General features: G+C 36.8%; 1 protein-coding gene across 1 annotated transcript in view; it reads left to right on the top strand.

The window, feature by feature from the left end:
- The first annotated feature begins 1,240 nt into the window (after positions 1-1,240).
- POU6F2 (POU class 6 homeobox 2) overlaps positions 1,241-22,180 on the top strand; it is a 444,250-nt gene continuing 423,310 nt past the window's right edge. Inside the window, exon 1 of the mRNA XM_019653830.1 lies at positions 1,241-1,307. Within this exon, the coding sequence (XP_019509375.1) occupies positions 1,296-1,307 (12 nt within the window). The 5' untranslated portion in view covers positions 1,241-1,295. The remainder of the gene's footprint in view (positions 1,308-22,180) is intronic.

Genomic DNA, 22,180 nt, shown 5'->3' with positions numbered 1-22,180 from the left:
GCACAAGGAAATTCAGATTTAAGCCTGCCGTGTTGAGAGTTTGCTTGGTTTTATCCGGGTATTACAAGACACAGGATGTTCGGCATGTTCTGAGGCCCCTGAAATACCTCGCTACCGCACAGGCCATATTTTTTAATAACCACTTTAACACAGTGCAGGGGAAATCTCAGCCACACACAGCTCAGGATGCTGTAACCACGGAGCCTCCTGGGAGCAGTCTGTCCACTCCTCGGCTGGTTTTCTTGTGACACACATCTTCCGTCTAAATTCTTTATCAAGGCTTCTTTGCCTCAGAGTGGTAAAGAGCATGGACTCCCCAGTTGAGAGACAAATGGCGAATGTGTTAGTGGGGAAGGGCTGGTAGCTACAGCAGTTCTGTATCATCGAGTGTGTGTGATAAAACCAGCGACTGGGTTTTCTGGGTCTTTGCCTGGGGAGAGAAAGAAACAGTCATGGAAGCTAGTAACACCCACGATTCTATGCATATCACACCCCAGGTATTTTTAGGTATAGAGAGGTATACACTATATACTGATGAACAGGCACCTAAGAACAACAAAGATATATTTGGCTGAGGAATGTCTAAAGCATACCAGGTGGCTACCCGGAGAACAGATGTAGTTATAAACACAGATGTGTGTACGGCTGCAATGACATTTCATTGTATCACATCTATCAGGTCATGAGCAGCTTATAATTTTCTTTTTCTAGTCACAGCCAAACATTATAATGGCACAGCCCATAAATCACATCAACATGGAACATTGCTTAGCAAATATAAATGTGTGTGCATTGCAGAGTGATCTGAGATTACAAAAATGCATCAGAAGTCAAAAGTAGCTGGTGGAGAAATGCCCCGTCTTTAGTTTATTGAGATTGTTTGGAGGATCCTAATGTACTGTCACTGAAAGAATACTTTTTCCTTTACAATCTACTTAGCAAAGATTTATCGATCCTTTCCCCCTTCATAGAGAATTACTGATCCATTTTAGAAAATCAGATTTTCACACCTTTCATGAGAATGTGCCCAGTGTGGTTCTCGGGGGACTGCCCGGGAAGTTGACTTTGACACGCAGTCCCTTGGAACTAGCACACCACAGCCGAGAGTCTCAGCACTGATTTGTTGCACCAGGCAGTAAAATACTTTCCTACACTTACAGAGAAATGATGGTACTGCAGGACTTATGTTTCCATGCTAGTGGATGTATTCAGGGTACTGCTATTTGTGTAAACAGCATTTTTCAGATGTGCTTTTTCTTTTTCTTTTTCACCCCTGTCTTCTCAGCTGTGGTGCTATGAACAGTAAGGTAAGATAAAAGTTGTTGAAATTCATGCTGCAAAGCTGTGGGATGCTGTAGAATTTCTTAGCGTGTGTGTAAATAACTTTCTTAGAGACGTATGTGTCGGTTGCCCCTCATTATGGGAGTATCAGAGTAACGATGCAGCGGGCCTGCTATCCTGAAGTATGCATCATAATGAAGGTGATTTATTATAATTAAAACAGTGTGGAGAGGAGCTTTGTATTAGACATACTGTTTCACAGAAGAGCTTAATAAAGAGCGTTATTATTAATGGATTTGGGTGAAGCATGTTGTTTACTGGGAGTTATGTGAGCATTACTCAAAGTCTGAAGTTGCTCTTTGAGTTGTTCTGTATTGGGAGGGAAGAAACATTCAGTAAACGAAGAGTTTTAATACTGCCAGGAGGCTAGTGTGTATGTGTTTGCGTGCAAGTAGGAGAGAGAGGGGAGAAAGATAGAGAAGAAAATGACGCGCACCTGAAGTGTTCTCAGCAGGAGCAGTTCTAGGATACTTTATTACATATCTATGGAGACAATGGCATGGACTGTAAGTAGCTCCTGTCTCTTGATATAATAATGCACATAAAGTCGGGGTCAGACTGGGTTCGCTGTGGGCTTTGATGCTGCGGAAGGTCACCAGGGGAATCGATGGACCAAAATGAGCCCTGAGTTTCATGCAATCAATGCGATTTTTCTATTTAAAGTGGACACTGCTGGGTGTGAGTCTCAAGTGTCGAATGTGGTTTGGCTCAGCTTTTCAGATCAAGAGTAGATTGCAGTGCAAATAGGTTGTTTATTATCATAATTGAGATGAGATGATATGGCGAATGCGGAACAGGAGAAGCAACCTGCAAATGCTGCTTTCAAGTTCGGTGCTCTGTTACTTGGACAACCAAATTAGGAGCCACTTGATTGCTGAAAGATGCCTTGTGTTTTGTTTATTTTGCTATTTTTAATGATTCAAAAATAAGGAAACCCTTTAAAAATGAAAACCAAATTGTTACTAAAACCAAAATATTTCTAAATATTTTCTATATTCTATGTATTCATTTATCCATCCATCTATCCATCCATGATCTATCTATCCCTCATCACTTTGCTGATTGGAAGATAAATAGAAGAATTTTCTAATGTACATTTTTTTCCCATCAATACCATTTATAATATAAAATTTTTAAGTTTTGCTCAATCAGAATGTTAATGGAAGATTTTTGAGTATCCGCGAAGCTAGAAGCGCTCTGATTTTGCATCAACTCTTCAAGCTCTCTTACTCTGCAGTGGCAAGCAGCTTCCTATTTAAAAAAACAAATTATAAATTCAGTTTTCCCACCAGAATAAAAGTTCTAGAGCTGCTGAAAGAGCTGTTATTGGTTTCTTTTCATTAAGTCACATTGCCACTGAGATACGCTGTGTGTCATTTAGGAAAACAGATTACAGAGGGAAGGCACTGTCGCTTTCTGTTTGGGGGAGAAGGCGGGTGAGGAGAGACTGGGGTTTATAAAAACATTCTAAGGAAGTCTTTGAAGGACACCTCTTTTGCTCTTTCCCACAGGAGGACTGGTAGCCCCAAAGACAAATGTAACTGGCATAAAATGTTTCTGCATTTTACTTAGGGTAAAATTTTATTTCTTCCTGCAAATCAGGGTTGTAATCTACAGAGAAAAACAAGCCAAAGACTCCAGTTATTAAAGGACCAGGAAACTGGAGAAATAAAGGAATATTAACCTTCCATTACATTGAAACATATTTGCCACTGAATTGTCACTTGATGTTTCTTCTTACACTCTAAAAGATCATATTGCTGCCCAGCTTTTAATTTAAACTTAATTTCATTTTAACTTCCAGACTTTTAATTTAGTAAAAGAAGACATGAGGAAATAAGTTGAAATCACTGTTGACCCACAGCGGAAAGCCAAGTTCAGGCTCTTTCTCACATACCCTGGCAGACTTTCATTCAAATAAGCATGTTTTTTGTTTGTTTGTTTTGTTTTGTTTACAAAGAACTAATTGAGTATGTTTGTAATAGTACAGGTCAAATACAAAGAGGCCTAAATTTATTTGCTGAAACTGGAAAACTGTGCCCAGAGAATAAGAAATGATAAGAAAGAGGCAAGTAGGCGGAGAACAAGGGACGAATTTTGCCCATAGGATGATGTTAGCAGGGCCTTTGCAACTGAGGCAGCTTGCCTGCACCTGCAGTTATGGATCTTGGTAGTCGGGAAAAACTACAGTGATTTGGTTTGCATTATCATCCTTAGCTCTCCAAAGTCTTCTTTTAATGATCTCTAGAGCTTTGGGGCAGTACAGATGACTAGAACTCTCAGCCAAACCATTTTGTGTATTTAATTGTAACAATCACAAAACAACTCAGAAATACCCTACTAAAAATTTCAGAATATGTTTCCATTGGGTTGAGCCTTAAATCTCAGGAATGTGAAATACCATGTAAACATCTGGAGGGTGTGGAAAGAATGATTTCATTATAATTAATTGTCATGAGTGATGTGCTGTATTGTTTCATTCTAGTCACTCAGTTATTTTTTAAGGGAGTCATCAACATTTATTCTACATAACACTAAATACAAAATTTGATTATGAGCAGAATGATTTGTTTTTCCTTTGTTTTACCAGTGATTCTTTAAGACTTTAAAAATGAGAGGAAGGGGGTAACTTTGAAATTTATAGTTGTGATTCTTACTTTCCAAAATGAGTTTATTTGTGAAAATAATGGGATGCTTAAATTTTCTTCAACATAGAATTTTTAAAAATCATATGTTTTATGTTTCAAGAAGGACTATCTGGTAAATATTCTTTGTATATTAACTTACAATGTATGCCATTTTATATTTTGTAATATATGATGTTTATTTATATTTAGTATTATGTTATATTTATATTTATTATTCCTTATATTTATTATTTTACTATATTTATTATTATATTTATTATACCATTTAACTCTTAGTGTCCCATATTTTTAACTTGTAGGGTCCATGTCAAAATGAAAGAGTTCCCCCTCATTGATTATGATTTTGAAATATTTATTACATGGTCCTCATTTGAAAAATGGATTTGAGAGGCTCAGTCACTGTTTAAAGACCCCAAGGCCTTTTGGGGAGGGTGAATTAAGACTGCCACTGAGATGCTTCTTCCTACAAAATCACTTCCCTTCAGATGAGAGTACTGGGATAATGGAAAAATCCTTAATCTCAAAAACATCCCTGAATGTGCCACCTGAAAATTAACCTCATTCATCCCTTTCCCCACCTTCACTTTTTTTCTTTTTTGAAATCTCAGAAAAATTGAGCACATAAATTAAAGTGTCCCTTTAACTTCCCTAACTTATGCAATTGGCATTCACTTAACAGAACCCTGGGGTTCAAAGACCTTGACAACAGCACAGAGGTCGTGCTTTCACCCAAATAAACTGCTCATGAACAATTTTTTTATTGTCTTAGACTCAAATGGGCTTTTCTTTGATTTCAAAGATAAAAGAGGTCTTCTTTTTGTCTTTTTTTTTTTGAGAAGACATTTATTGTGGTTATTTCTGAGAAAATCCCACTTTCCTGTGATGTTTGCTTTCTGTGCACCTTCAGCATTGTATCAGGCACATAAAGAGGTAGTAGGATCTGATCCTGCACTTAATGCGTTTCCGTTTGTGTTGGGAGGCACCTCCTCCATGTTTCCAGCACCACAGACCAACAAGTCTTGTTTATTGTTGTTTTTCAGAAACTGGTCTAGTTCTAGAGAAAGGTTTTGATTGATTATACTCGCTGAGAGATTCTTATCTCTGTCATCCTGATGGCTTAGAAGTACCATCAGCAGGAGTTAGAATATCTTTCTAGTTTTCTGAAGGCCGAGAGTAAACAAAACATCTCTTCCCCACTTATCACCTCAAATTAGATTAGGCAAAGAAGAAATGTGCAATAAGCAGTTTTCCATAAATTTCCCAAAAATCAAATAGATAGTAGGTTTATGTTGATGGCTTCAAGAAGGGGCCCTTGTTGGAACATTTTACTCTCCTGAGTAATCTAAAGGGACCAAACTGAATGAATGTACTGTCCACAGAGTTGTGACAATAGAAGCTGCAGCTAACTGAGCATTCAAAGATTAAGGCAGAAAGCAGTTTAGCAGCTTTGGAGCCCCTGGCTGGCAGCATAGGGTTGTTCCTTTCCACTTGGGAGAACTATTTAGAGACTTACTCTGTCCCACCAAGATGCAGGTATAGTTCACATTTTTCTGCCACATACACTACTCTCTTATACAATTGACTCTTGAACAACATGAATTTGAACTATGTGGGTCCACTTATATGCAATTTTTCCCCCTTAATATCTGTGGGTTTTGTATCTGCGAGTTCAACCAACCAAGGATGGAAAACAATATTTTCAGTTTCCCAATCTTAGTTGGTTGAATTTGCAGATGCAAAGAGTTGATTATAGGTAAATTATGGGGACTCAAAAGTTATACATGGATTTTCAAAAGATGGTAGTCAGAGTCTCTTACCCATGCTGTTCAAGGATTAACTGTACCATTCGAGTACTTTTCCATCACTTAGGTCATCTGGACATTAGTTCCTCTGGGCTTTAAAAGTTGCATTCTCTTCAGGAGAAAAATTAAGTTATTTCTAAAGAATTTGAATACTCCTATGAACATTCGAAGGCCTCTGTTTTTCACAGAAAATGGTAGCTTTATTTTGCCAAGAGTGAATGTATTTGAATCACAAAAGGTTTAAGTTAATTTAAAGAAGATAACTAATAGCAAAGGTCCCACACACAAAAAATCACATCTCTAAAATTTAACCTGAAGGCAATTTGAATCTTGGAGAAATGTCTTCACATTTTTCAATATGGCTTGACTTCCTTATAAACTTGGAATTAAATATAATGTTTAGTCTTTCTTGTAGGTTCCTTTAAAAACCTCTTTAGTAATGCTGCTGAGCTCCTCAAAACCTTGCTTTATTATCTATACTCACTCTAGTTTTTCCTGTTACCTTAAGTATCTCTTTCAGTCCTCTGGTTAAATCTTGACTGGTATAGAATATGCCCCATTGAAAATACGCTACTTGGGCTGACTTAGTGATTACACCTTTGTGATTTGTCTTGGGCAAGTGAGAGCTTCCTCTTACTCCAGTCTCTCTTTCTGTTGACAGAGAATATTATGTCACCACAGAGCAGAGACACCAGAGGGGAAAATTGGGGTGCTTAATAAGGGTGGAAGACAAAACTGCCTATGAAATGTTTTTATTTCCTTTGAAGAAGTGGTATATATGGTATATATACATATATATATATATATATATATATATGGAGAGAGAGAGAGAGAGAGAGAGAAAGAGCGAGAGAGAGAGAGCCAAAAAATGTATACATATTTTAAGACAGGAAAACTATTAAAATTGTAATACTCAATATATATACTGATAACAAAAGATGAATACAAGTCACTTTTAACTTCTGCAATTACAAGAGGTGCTCACAGTGGTTACCATCAGCAACCAGACACTTCTGATTACAGTGAACTACTGCTTGAGCAATGTTGACCAAAGTGTCCATATATATATATATATATATATATATATATATATATATATATATATGTGGATTAAAGGCATAGATTCAAGCCAGTTTGAATTCACATAACTTTTGTTGGATAATCATATCACAATATTGACTCAAGTCCAAATTAGGACTTCTGGGGTGCCCCTTTCTCTACTGATTTTCAGTTTATTGGTTCTGCGATTCCATTACTCTCTATCTGGTTTTCTCAACATTTTCCTTGCTGTCTTACTGTGGTCAAAGTTCTGTTTAGGAATGACAGATACGAGAAGTTACTCGTGTATAGAATGCTTCCATCACATTTAATTTCCTTGATTCTGGGACATTCACTTTGTTCTCTTCAATTTATTAAAAGAAGAAGAATCGATAGTTGAGAAACCTTATTAGTTAATTTCCATTGAAATCTGACTTTTTTGTCATCTATGTCCTCTGATGTCTACATCTTTAATTTTGAGAAGTATAGATGAGCCTCTTTATGGATGCATCAACTAATTGAATTTGTTTAAAGGAAAAAAAAGGAGAGACTATTTATTTCTTTACTCACTCACTATGGACATTCTCCATAATTACAAAAAGAAAAGCAAGGTACAACAATGATCCCAAGTAATCCTAATTAGTTCAATGCATACTTGAGCTCTACCAATTACTGAAATAGCTTAGGGAGCTGGGGGTGTGTTGGGTGGGTGGAAAACTATTGGTATGTGGGTTGGTAGAAGCAAGTAAAACAGTTGGCTTGAAACCCAGATAATGCCCCTGACTCTGGTCTTGAGATAACTCTGAATATAGTGCCTAATGAAAGACAAGTCTAAAAATTTCCAGTTTTGAGCAATAAATTTAGTGCAAAGGTTAGGTGCAGAATGCATTCGGAAAGGAGACTGTGAAGCTGGAAGTGTGACTGGAGCTCAACTGGGTGAGGTCTTGGATTAGCTGCAGAGCTGAATTCGATGACTTTAAATCCCTGGTGAAGGCAGGTGTCTGGAATCCTGGGCTTAAGTGTGTTGTACTGAATTTCCTCACCTGCTTTTTTGTCAGCAGCAGTATTGACAAGATTTTCATTACTTCCTAAATGTCTGCACTGGCTTGCTTTATTTTCTTGTTAAAGTTTGGTAAATATATTTATATATAAGCCATTGGTAGTCCTACCATTTTAGTTACCACCAATTTCATCATCTTTCCCCTTTATTAACAGTCTTGGTTTCTCTCTAATATCTCTTTTCTTCCTTACATATCTGTGAAACACTTTTTCTTTCCCTTAAATTCCTTTATCTGGAATTAACCAGACAACTTCCACTGTCTTGTGTTTCTGTTGTGAGCATTATAGGGCCAACAGTTATCTTCATGTAAAACAATGCATATGTAAAACTATATACATAACAACTATATTAATAGCATTTCCTTAACTCTACTGCCATAAAAACCTATCTATATGATTTTAATAAATTTAAGAAATAAAATCTTGTTACATATTTCTTTAGTAAATTTGAGAAATAAAAATGTAGCCTGAATTGCATTGAATAAAATCTAGTCATCCTCTCTTTAGGATATATTTTGTAATCTTTAATCAATAATTAATACCACTTCTATGATAATAAACAACATTATTTCCTAAGGAAATAATCAGAAATGGTGTAAAAATTCATGTACGGTTAACAAATTATTCATAAAATATAAACTTGGTTTGAGAAACCCCAAAGTTATTTTTTCATAGGAAAACCAATTGGGAGAAACTACACCAAAATATTGACAGTGGTTATCCTGAAGTAGAATAATTATGGGTAATTTATATTTTCTCCTTTATCTTGTTTTATATTTTGCAATTTTCCTAAAGTAATAATGTATTACTTTTGGAATAAAATACTTAGATCTTAATTTAAGAAAACTATTGAAGCAATACATGTTCAATGAAAAATACTCAAACAATGCTGAAGTATGAAGGCAAAATAGTACATTACCTCTTATTCCACTATGATTCTTTTCTAGTTTCTGTTTACCCTTTCTGATATTTTTCTGTGCCTCAATGCTCACATGCAAATATATGTTCACATACTTACATACTTTCACACATATGTACTATATAAAAATGAAAATAGTCCCATAAAATGGCTTGCAGAATTTTACAAGCCAGTTATTAAACATTGGTAGCTGAAATGCAGCCATGATGAGTGTACCTCATTGCTATCAGCAAATTCTGATAAAGCCTTCCTTTTCATATGACACCTTGTTTCCCAGCACACCATGACCCATATTATATATTTTATTCTGTAACTTGCTTTTTACTTAGCAATGAAGGCATATCAGTACTTATAGCTGTTATCTGATTCAATTTTTATGGTTACACAGTCTTTTATTTCAGGGGTGTATCAGTGTCTCCATTGATAAACTTTATGCTTTTTCTAATTTTTGATATCAAAAACAATATTGTAAGAAGTACCATGCTTATAACCCTTGATGTATTTATGCAAGTCATTCTGTAGGGCAGATTCCTAGAAGTGGAAGTCCCACTCTTATAAAGCATACAAATTTAAAGTTTGACTACTACTGACAAATTGCTCTCCAAAATCATTGTTCTAGTTTGTACATCAACCAGTTCTTCATCCTCTGGCCATTATGTGATATTATCAATCTTTAATTTTTTTTTAATTTTATAGGCAAAATAATTGGGACTTCATTTAATTATCAATGAGACTAATTATGTTTTATAAGTTTATTGTTAATATGTACCATATTTTGCCATGTATAATGCACACTTTTTTGCCCAATTTTGTGAGGGAAAAATAAGGATGTGCATTATACGTGGGTAGTACTAATTCCATATCTATATAAATGTTTTTTAATTCTTTTATTTATGCATTATGAGTTAAAAGTGTAATAATACACAAATAAATAAATAAATAAATGCTAAAATGCCTTTATAATACAAAAAACAAGTACCTAAATATAAACAAATACAAATTTGAATTAAAAAATTAAAATGAAAGACTTTTTCCCTGAAAGTTTGGGCCAAAAATGTGCATGCACATTGTATACAGGAACACATTATACACAGCAAAATATGGTATTTCTTTTTAGTCTTATTATTGATTTGTAAGCACTCTATATATTATGGATACTACATTTTTGTCATATGTGTAGTAAATGTTTTCTTCCAATATATTATTTTTCTTTCATATTATTCAAGGCTTCTTTGGCCTTATGGGAGTTAAAAATCTTGCTTTATGACATCTATGTTTCATGTCAGAATTATAGAGAATTTTCTAACCTAAGGCTATGAAAATATTAGGTGATGTTTTTAGACTTCCTCCACATAATTTCATGGAAAAGAGTATTCCCATTTCCACCTAAAAACCCAAAGAGTGTTAGAATTATCTCTTCTCTGCTTCTTCACTTGTCCCCATGGGAGGAGGAATCACTAATTTGATTGGTAAGTATGATGAGCATTTATTGGGCCAAATTTACAAATGTGTGGCCTGAATGTCAAAAGTCATAGTTTCCTATGGCACAGCCCTTTGACCTCTTGGACATATATGCTAAAGTATAAAGAAAGGATATTTAGAAGAGGACGTGGAATAGAGAGAACAGTTGGTCTCCCTGTATACATTTTTATAAAAGTGCCTTCCAATGCTTGTTAAGACTATGAAAATAAGACACTGGAGGAGGCAGAGAGAAATGGGCAATTAAAATATGAGTGGACAAGCTGTAAGATACCTAGAGATAAAGTAAAATGAATGATGGCTTTAAAATGCTACTCCACACTGTAGCATATACTCCTGTTTATAGTTTTCTAGTTCATGGGAAAATTGGACTTCTCTGTCCCTTTGAAATTAGAAGGAGCCATTTGACAAGTTCTGGCCTGTGGATTGTAAGAAGTGAAGTGTGATACTGCCCAGCCAGAACTTTCTACTGAGGCTGTGGGACCCTTCAGGTGCACTGGTCGTGGGAATATGTGTTGAAAATGAACCTGTCAGCAGGGTCTCTGAGTGACTACAAAGAACAGAACCCTCCATCACTCTCCTCCCCAACCCATGTTTTACAACTAGCATGAGAAAGAAAAAAAAAACCACTCTTTAATTAAGTTTCTGAGATTTTGAAGTTGTTTGTTACTGCAGCCTAACCTAGCCTTTGCTGACTGTCACATTCATCACCAAATGCTGTAGTCCCCACCCTGGCTTCTTCCCTTTGATGGCAGCCTCTTTAGTGGGGCTTGTCTTGCACCACCAGTCTCCCAAGTAGTAAATGGATCTTAATCAGAGCCTGCAGGAAACCCGGTGAGATGCCTGCTGTTTGTTTGTTTCGGCTTTACACTTCCATGTGGATGGCTAAGCCATGCCTTTAGTGCACACTGGCCTGTTTTCAATTGGGGTAGAGGGGATAAAAACTTTTTGTCTTGGGATCTGTCCTATGCTGCATCCTTCTATCAGAAAGCTCTACTTTTGGAAGGTTGGGGACACCTACTAGGGCATGAATAAAACTAGCACACTGATACACATTAGGCAAATGATTCTTGAGTATGTGTATATTCTCTGTAGGTTTGAACCCAGAGGAGATAATGGAGAATGTAGGTTCCCTAATATCCCACATAAGACAATCTGCTTAATTGTATTCTTGCAGTAATTTATGTCATAGGACCAAAGTTAAATGCTGCACATGTTTGTGTTTAACACTGCACATTTGATGCAGGAATGCAGTCATCAACTTCACCATCTTTTTGTAATAATGGCAAGAAAATATATTGGAAAAAATTGTAACTCATGGAAATTTCACATGCTAGCCTAGGAATGGACACCAATACTGCAAAGTAGCAAAGAATATTTGTGAGAGCAATTTGTGTGACATTATTCTGCTGTCTATAAATATGTCCTAGATGCAGGAAGGCCAAGGAGAGTAAAACTCCCTGTTATGCTCTTTTAAAGAAGAGAAGGACTGCTTTCCAAACCAGGGAGAGTGATGTTGCAGTATTAGGGCATCAAACAGGCAAAACTGTATGTGTTGTCAATGGCTACAATGTAATTGTATTGATTTACAATGTTTAAATTGAACACCTGATTTCTAGCTTATATAAGGTGTCACATTGGAGTAATTGCACACCAACTGGATTTTGTGACCAGAAAAGAGCATGGTAATGCCCACACAGATTCCTCAGGTTGCCTTGCATTGATGGTTGTTCAGTAATCAGGGATTTATTATTAGCAATTGTCCTACTTGGATACTCACAGAAGACACAGATGTTACATGACTTGGGCTCGGTGTTAATATAATTTTTTGAGTCATCCGAAGGAAAACATTTTCAAGTTGCTTCCTTGGTTTATTCTGGACAAATTCTGTCCTTTTGGCCCCTGATTGTGCAGGTTTTCACAAATCCCCATAAAGTTCTCTGTTATTCACTTTAACTTATCTCAGCCTCCAGAGAGTAGGGAAGTACACCTCTCTTTAAGCAGACCATCAGAGTCTGGAGCAATGTCATTCAAGGTGTGATTCTGACACCACCTGCATCAGAATCACCAGGTTGCTAGGCTTTATCTTGGACATATTGAAGCAGAACATCAAGGGGGTACGGCCTTGAAAAGTGCATTTGAACAAGCACCTTAGTGGATTCTTATGCACAGTAGAGTCTGGGAACCTGGAAGTGAGGAAAGAATGTACATAACCTATGACCCATATGAAAATGTTAAAGAATACATAAGTTTTATTTTTGATTATCATTTTGTTTTACATTTGTGAAGTAACTTTATTCAGAGAAACTCAAACATCCAAGTTTATATTAGCTTTCCGAATAATTTTCATGCTAGTTTAAGGCATGTCACATTCAATATTTGTGGTGCAAAAGAATACATGTCCATGTATTTATCCTTATATGGAGAATATAGGTATATTTTATGTAAAGAAATGTTTGGATTTAACTTGTGCTATTTCTTAAATTAAATATATTGAGGTGAAATTGGTAAATAAAATTATATATTATAATTTTATGGAGCAGGGTTTGCTTTAGTGGTGCTCTGCAGCCTGCTCAGTCTGCCCTTGAGTGTGTTATTTGTTGAAGTGGTTGGATGGTGCTCTGGTGTGGTCTGAAGCTGGCCACTGGGTGTATTGCTTCTGGGGCCTCTTGTGAGGGGCTGTGTTGCAGGCTAAGTACAGTCTCTGCCTGTGCCCTGCCTGGTGCCTCTTGGTATGAGCTACAAAGTGATCTGCAGATGGTTGCCACTTGTGCTAGACTTGGAGGTACTGGAGAGAGCCTAAGCTGGGAACCAAGGCCAGCTGCCACTAGCATTAAGTTTGGGGCTACTTAGCAAGAGGTATAGGGCATGCTGAGTCCAGATGATGCTTGTTTGGGGCTTGTCAACCTTTGAAAGATTTAAGGAAATTCTGCAGCATGAGCAAATACAGGGTATTTCTATACAAAAGTCACTGGAAGTGCCTTGGGTTGGCTTGCAGTTGGGTGGGGCAGAGTCTCAGGGAATCACCAGGGTGGGGCAAATGGTGTTAGCTAGGTTGATGGAGACTCAAATATGGCACCTGCATGCTGGGTGGTGGGTGGGAGGGCTCAACAAAGGAACAATGGTTTATGCCAGCACTTCTGTCTGGGAGAAAGCTGTCCCTGTAGACCTTGTCCTGAATTCAGACAATTTAGTTTCTCCCCTTATGTCCTTGGCACCCTGTGAGATGCTGTCCCAGTGCTGGAGCTCAGAGTGAGTTAGCCCATCAGCGAGTAAGTCCATGCATGGGCCCTTTCAAAGGAGTGCCTGGGACTCTAGCAGCCTTCTGTTTCACTCTGCCACAATCTCCACTGTTTTTCACAGGCAGAAGTTGTGGGGACTTCTTTTTCTGGCACTGGAACTCTGGGCTGGGGAGCCTGATGTGGGACTGGGACCTCTCGTTCCTCAGGGGGGACCTCTGCAGCTGAGATATTCCTCCCAATTTTTAACTGCCACATGTGGGTGTGGGACCAGCCTGTTCTGCATCTATGCCCCTCCTACCAGTCTTAATGTGGCTTCTTCTGTATGTCCTTAATTATAAGGCTTCTGTTCAGCTAGACATCAAGCGATTCTACACGATGGTTGTTCTGCAGTTTAGTTGTAATTTTGAGGTAGTCCTGAGAGGATGCGAGCACAGCATTTACCTACTTCACCATCTTGACCAGAAGCTCTGAATAAACATTTCTTATAAGAAGACATACAAATGGCCAAAAAGTATATGAACAAGTGCTCAATTTCACTAATCATCAGGGAAATGCAAATCAAAATCATGATAAGATATCACCTCACACCTGTTAGAATGGCTGTTATCAGAAAGATGTTATCAGTAAGAGGTGTTGGCAAAGATGTGGGGAAAAGGTAACCCATGTCCACTGTTTATAAGAAAGGAAATTGGTACAGCTATTATGGAAAACAGTATGGGTGTTATTCAAAAAAATTAAAAATAGAATTACTTTATGATCCAGCAGTCCCACTTCTGAGTATATATTCGCAGTAAATGAAATCATTATCTTGAAGAGATATCTAAACTCTCATGTTTATTTTGTCATTATTCACAGTATCCAAGATATGAAAATAACCTAAATGTTCACCAACAGATGAATGGATAAAAAATATATATGTATATTACATATATATGTACTATAGAATATATTCTACATATTCTAGAATGTTAGAATATATTCTATATATGTTAAAATATATTCTATAATATATGTAGTGTATATATATGAAAATGTGGTATAGAATATATAATATAGTATATTTTATACACACACACACACACACACACACACACACACACAGAGGGTGCCAAAAACTGTATACACATTTTAAGAAAGAAAAAACTATTAAAATTGTAATACTCAATATATACCAATAACAAAAGATAAATACAAGTCACATTTGACTTCTGCAATTACAAGAGGTGCTCAAAGTGGTTACCATCAGCATCTGCACACTTCTGATTATAGTGAACTACTGCTTGAGCAACGTTGACTTGTATACATTTTTTTGCCCCCCCGGCATAAATATAAATACATACACTTATTTATATATGTGTGTGTGTATGTGTGTGTGTGTGTGTGTGTGTATTCCACACTATCTTAATTGCTGTAGTATTATAATAAGTTTTGAAATAAGTTAATATAAGTCCTGCTACTTTATTTCTCTTTTTCAAATTTATTCTGGTTATTCTAGCTCCTTTCCATTGATATATAAATTTTATATAAATTTCTACCAAAAAGAGCCTGTTGGAATTTTAGTAGGAATTGCTGTGAATTTATATAAATTTGAGGAGAATTGTGATGTTAGCAATAATTAAAATTTGCAAACCATAAGCAGTGTGTCTCCATTAACTTATACCTTCTTTAATTTCTCTCAGCACTTTTTTACAGTTTTCAGTGTATAAGTCTTATACTTTGTTAAATTTATTAAGTATTATATTCTTTCTGATACTATTGTGAATGAAAGTATTTTCTTAGTTTAATTTTCAGATTGTTCATTTCTAATATTTGAAACTACAATTGAGTGTTGTATATTGATTGTATATCATGCTACTTTAGTGTGTGTGTGCATGTGTGTGTGTGTGTGTGTGTGTGTGTGTGTATTCCTTAGGGTTTTCTCCATCTGCATATAAAAACAATTTTAATTCTTCCTTTCTAGTCTGAATGCCTTGAGATTTTTTTGGTAGAGGTTGAGGAAATTCCTTTTTAATCTAACTTTGTTGAGATCTTTTAAAATAATCATGAATGGGTGTGGAGTTTTGTCAAATGCCTTTTCTTTTTCTATATCTATTAAAGTGGTCATGTAAGGTGATTGTCAGATTGATACTGAAACTCAAGGCCCATGTGCCCAGATGCCTCAAAAGGCCAAAACTCAAAAATATAAGAGCCTTGAGTAAGAAAACATTTATTGATCAAGAGGGCACCAACCCAAAAGATGAGAGCCCTAATGGTTCCTAAAATCCATCTTGCTTGCTGGTCTAGGTTAAGGGTTTTTACAGGGCTAGGTAGAACAAGTTTGCTAAAGTGCCGGTGTGGCAAGTTTTAATTGGAGGACCTTGAATTTCGCCATTTATGGTAAAGGGGTGTCAACACTGGATCTTCCTGGACAATGGACCCTTGGCTTCTGAAAGGGTTCCAGTGTTCAAGTTCCAGTTATGTCCTGGTCCCTTGGTTCCATGGATGTGGGGAGGGGAGGGCAAGATTTTTGGTGTAGGTGGAGGTCAAATTTCTCTCCTCTGCTTGTGCTTTGGCTGCATGACTTGTGGTTTTGGTCTGTTGTCTCTGAAAAACAACTCAGTATCTCTTTAAACAGGATGGGACCATTTTGAGCTGCTTCTGAGGTTACAAGAAGTTAAACCAAACTTTCATTCTTAGGATAAATCTCACTTGGTCATGGTGTAAAATATTTTTATCTCTTGATTCATTTTGTATGCTAGTTTTAAAAAAGATTTTTGCCACTGTATTCAATGAGGGATATTGACCTACAATTTTATTTTCTTATGCTGTCATTTAGGTTGTTGCTTATTACTGACAACTCTGCTGAGTATGGGATTTTCCAACTACTGCTCCAAATCAAGTCACTTTCCTCCTACAGCTGCTGGTTATTCACCATTTGCCCTACCCTCTTGGAACTACCATGAAGAAAGAGCTAGTAAAGGGAATGTTTTTACCCAAAATTCAGTAGTTTTTCATTAATAAATGTTTATCAGTTTGTTCCACATATTTGGCAGGGCACTTAAACAGTTGTTTTTGATACATTTGCCATTTTTATAGTTAGTCTTTGGTGAAAAGGATTGGTGACATCCACACTCTACCAATACACTCGCTTTGATTTTTGTGTCTCCAGAAGCTACAGCCTTGGATGCTGCAGGTACCAAGCCTAGGCCAGGCTACAGGGCACCTCATATAGCCTAGCCTACAGCTTGAACGATGGGACTGATATCTTGGAGAAGAAATAACTAAATGTATTTTTATTCTTTTATTTTAATGCCAGAGAGCTTCAGGTCATTACTTAGAGTGAGTTTCTGATAAGCAACATTCCTACCATCAAAGGAGGAAACCAGGGGCAATGGGCACCAACCTGCAATGTTGACATCACTGAACACAGACAACTCACTTTCTGTTTTTGCTGAAGATCAAGCTGTAGAGCTGGCTAGTTTTCATGTTTTGTATCTTACTGTATAAGATTGAAAGGATTTCACTAGGAAATGTCCATGAGAGCTAATGCTTAATAGTCTATTTGTTACTTTACATGCACATAATATTCAGGGTGCTGAGGTATCTGATAGGAAAACATTAGAACATTTGAGGAATGATCAAATTTCTCTACCTTTGCTTTTCAGAGATACTCTGCAGAAATATTAAACTTGAAAAACAAAGTCAAAGCTCTCGGTGTATGAGTTGAACAATGTTTGAGTAATCATTTAGTAATATTCTTTGAGACTTTTATAGGAGAGGATTTTTTCGCTGAGGTGATGTAGCTATTCCTTTCATGTTGATTGCTATCCTCTCCAGGGAAAGGGACAGCATTCTGTTAACACAGTTACTAAGGCATTTTCTCAGAAGTAATATGGGTCTAGTGGGTATGGAAGTGAAAAGGAAGCTAATGAAAAGGGTTTAACTCTAGCTCCTTACTCAAACTCACTGTATCTGTGAGTGTGTTTCTTCTTTCTGGTTCATTTATTCTTTGTTGAAGCTGAGGGTATCCTTGCGATACACAATAATGTGGTGTTGGGACATATGTAAATGAACTATATAGTTGCCATTTGTGTGGCTATTTGTCACTCACGTGCTTATGAACTGTGAACCTGGCTAAGTTCACTCCTACCAGAACTGGTAGCTGATAGGTGGCTGACCGATGACCATTTGGGCATCAGGTGATCCAGTGCTGAAGCACATTGCATATCAGGTGGCACATGTAACTTGTGAGAACCCTGAAACAACAGTGGAAAATAAACATTATATATTGTGTCTTTACAATGTGATACGTGGTGCTGTGCTGGGCTAGTTTAATGTCCATTATTTTTAATCTCCAGAATAACTCCATAAGGTATATGTTATGATGACCCCAATAAAAATATGGGAAAAGTTTAGGCCCAGAGATATTAAATAATAATCAAATGTCACAAAGCCACTAAGCTGGAAGGCAGTATTTGAAACCTGATGTATCTGATTGCAAAGCCTGTGCCCCCGATCACTATGATATCCTGCTTCCCTAGGCTATTCATGGAAGCTTTTAGCAAAAATGTCACTGATTCATGACCCATTCATTTACCCAATATTTATGGGGTGCCCAGTGTGTCCCAGGAACATACTAGATCTTGGCTTTGTCCATTCTCCTAGCTCTTTTAAAACATGACTCTGCTTCCAAGATTTTTTGCCCTTGCCTGTGGGCTTTCAGAGCTACTTGAAGGTCAGGATTCCCAGACCAGCAGCATCAATGTCATCTGGAAACTTACTAGAAAGGCATATTCTTGGGTCTGCCTCAGACCTACTTAATCAGAACCTTGAGGGCTATATTGAAGAGACAGAATAATACCTCACATCTGAAAGGCCTTGGCAGGGCTAATCAGTGATGAAATAGTCACTTTAGGATGATGGGAGAAGAAGGACTTAGTTCTCCTTTCCTAAAATGAAGAAGGGAGATTTCAGGGGCTGTATCACAGCTCTTATCATATGGGTTTTCTATGCTTATTCCAAAAAGTAGGCATTCATTAGGGAAAGTTTGCAGTGTATTAACTACATCAAATTGCCTTTTCTACACTTGATCCTTGGTAACTTTGTCCATTAAGGGACTCTCTAGTACAGAATCCTAATCATTCTTTCCTTTTTATCCTCTCTCCTTTTCTTCTTGTCTGTCCCTCTCTACTTTTTTCTTTCTTTCTTAGATATATTAAATATATATACACTTTGGCAATGCCACCATCCTTTTCTTCTCAGAAGAGACGTAGGGTGAAGATGGACTACTTAAAATATAATTTTTTTTCTGAATACATGAAATGGATACTTCATTTGTGTGTTCACATACACATTGGTATATATGAGCTGCAAGCATATGTTATAGGTATAGTAGTCACTGCTTATCAACCAGGGATGCTTTCCAAGACCACCAGTATTTGCCTGAAACCATGGATACTAGTGAACCCTATATATATTGCTTTTTCCTATACACACATACATACCTTTTCACTTAAAAGAAACAGTTTATAGCTTCTCTCGCATATCTGAATTGCCAGCATCATTACCCTTTGTGCTCTGGAGTCATTATTAAGTAAAATAAGGGTGACTTGAGCACAAGCATTGCAATACCAAGACAGTCAATCTGATAACTGAGATGGCTACTAAGTGACCAATGGGCAAGGAGTGGACATAGCATGGAGACATTGGACAAAGGGATGATTCACTTCCTAGGCGGGATGGAGCAGGATGGCATAAGCTTTCATCTTGCTACTCAGAATGGCATGCAATTTAAAACTTATGAATTGTTTACTTGTGGAATTTTCCATTTAATATTTTTGGACTGCAGGTCCAAATTGTGAAAAGTGAAACAGTAAATAAAGGGGGAGAATACTCTAATTGCCCCTTTTTTCTGCCCCTTACCATTAGTCTGACTATTCTTCTGAGAGAAATGAAAACTTTTTCTCAGGAAATGCTGTATAAATAGTTTTGAAATAGTCCATTTCTCTGGCCTAAAAGAAATCAGCACTGGCAAATAAAATAACAAAATGAAAATTTTAAATATATCCTTAAACATTACTTTTCTATATCTTACCTTCAGATATATGACTGGTCAAATAATGCCTTTTGCAAATAATAATAATGATTATTTTATTAATTAGCATTCCACAATTCTTTATAAACAGTAAGTTCATTATTAACTCTGACCCTCACAGCAGTCCAGGAAGGTGTAATTGTTCCTATATTATAGATAAGATTAATTAGCCACAGGAAGTTTAAGCAACTTACTCAATCCTACAAGGTGGTGACAAAACTGAATAAATGGAGTAAATGGAAATCTCAAGGGGATGGTTTCATCCTGGATCTGATACCTTCAAAATAGCCATGTTTAATTTTCTGAGATTGAGAGGTTGAACAGGAACATGAATACAGGCAGTGGTCCTTCAGGCATGGGCATAGAGTTGGAAGAGACAGCTATTGAGAGGAAAGGGGATCAGTGGCTCTGGAAAGGGGACTCTGAAGAAGGATGTTGAAACAGAGACACAAACGTTGCACTGGCTATGGTGGGGGTTGAGGAAGAAATAGGGAGAGGGATGCTCCTAACAGAGCACAAAGGAAAAATCAGAGCTTTTGGGAGGGACAGCTGTGTGAGCATATGGAAAAAAATTGAGAAGTCGAGGCTGAGAGGTAGGTGAGGTGCAGCATGTAAGGAATATTCATTATCCTCAAGGTAATAGAAAGCCACTGAAGAGCGTTATGGGGGGTTGGATTCTGTTGGTGGGGTAGGATGACAGGATCGTATTTGTTATTTAAAATGATCACTTTGGGTATAGAGGGAAGAATAGATTGGATGGGGGCAAGAGTGGTTACCTGAAAGTGACTTAGACTAGAAGCGGCTGACTGTGGGGACAAAGTAGAAGATGAAGTCAAAAGATAGTCAAGAAAATGAATTGATTGGACTTGGGATTAAGTGTGGATGGTGAGGAGGGGGAAATGAAACTTCAATACGTAGCTCTTAAAATGTTTTTGTTTGATTTTCTTTGTTTTACACTATTAGTAAAGTTATAAAAGAGCTGTGTGGTGCTATGATTTATATGTTGTTTACAGCTTTCTCTTTGGATGTGAGAAAAGATGCAATGGCAGGCTTTCTTCCTCCAAGGCAGGAGATTATTCATCATTGTTTTCCAGGAAGCCATGAGGCTCAGAACACTGTCAAACTTGAACCTTTTTTTTTTTTTGACAGCACAAATCCTGTTGTCTGAACACTAACACAGTAGACAGAGTCATACTTTTAAAAAATTCTACCTTCATGAGTGAGAATATTAAGTGAATAATGTTATTGAAATTATTCTGCATGTTAAAGGTATTTATCCTTAAGCCCTTCAAATAAAGTAAATGGGAATTTTTTTTTCTTCTTTCAAACCATGAATTTTTCTTATTTTTCTTCTCTGTTAAGTTATATTTCTTTCATTTTGTGGTCAGATTGTATGTGTATGACCAAAATAAAAAACAAAATAACATTGTAGACATTTATAGAAAAAATATACTCCTGAAACTTAAAATTGTAGTTTCCTTTTATATCCATACAAACACACAAGACACATGACTGTGTCTTCGTGTTAACTGTTACGTGTCAGTTTTTCCTGAGGCATATGAGCCTTTTCAAAGTCCAGATTCAAGTCTTCTTTTATTTCTAGAACATGTTATTAAAGTATATTTTTGTTTTCTTCTGGTATTCACTTTGAATCTTTTTTTTTTTTAGTTTTTTTTATTGGGGACTTGGGGGAGGAGAACAGACAAGTTGCTGTCTTTTTGTTCTTCAGTCTAGTTGTGGAGGATGTCGCTTCACTGGCCCATGTTGGTATTATCATTGTGGTCTTCCTAGGTGAGGCAGCACCGGCCACTCACGGTGGCTGAATCTTTTTTATCTGGATTCTTCACCTGTCAATAGCTTTCTAATCTTTAAAAGAACTCATTGGTTTTGTGCCTCCTGTGCCTCTGTGACTGCTGAACTTGTATGTCTATTTCCTTCATCAGGTTAAAAAAGTTTTCAGTCATTATTTCTTCAAATATGTTCTCAAGCTCTTGTTTTTTTTCTCTTCTCTTCTGGTACCTTGATGATGAAATGTCATTATGCTTGATGTTGCCCTAAACTATCCTCATTTTTAAAAATTGTTTTTTGTTTTTGCTGTTCCAATTGGGTGTGTTCTGCTACCTTGCCTTCCAAATTACTTATTCGATCCTCCGCTTCATCTAGTCTGTTGGTGATTCCTGCTAGTGCATTCTTCATTTCAGTTATTGTATTCTTTACTTCTGATTAGTTCTTTTGTGTGTTTTCTATGTCCTTTTCTATGTTTGCTAACTCTTAGTTAAAGTTCTCACTAAGTTCCTTGAGCATCTTTATAACCATTGTTTTGAACTCTGTCTCTGTTAGCTTCCTTGACTCCATTTCATTTAGTTCTTTTTCTGGAATTTTTTCCTGTTCATTCACTTGAGATGTATTTTTTTAAATTATTTTTTATTGTGAAATACACATTTTTTAGAACTGGTTTCAGCTGTAAAATACAGTGTAATAGTTATACTTTTTACCCCTCAAAGTGACAACCCTCCTCCCCCAATCCACCGCCCCACTTCCCCCCCATATCATACATATCTATTACAATTCCCTTGACT

The sequence above is a fragment of the Hipposideros armiger genome, unplaced genomic scaffold (assembly GCF_001890085.2).
Source record: "Hipposideros armiger isolate ML-2016 unplaced genomic scaffold, ASM189008v1 scaffold_208, whole genome shotgun sequence".
NCBI lineage: Eukaryota > Metazoa > Chordata > Mammalia > Chiroptera > Hipposideridae > Hipposideros > Hipposideros armiger.
This window is presented reverse-complemented; position numbering and strand designations above follow the sequence as displayed.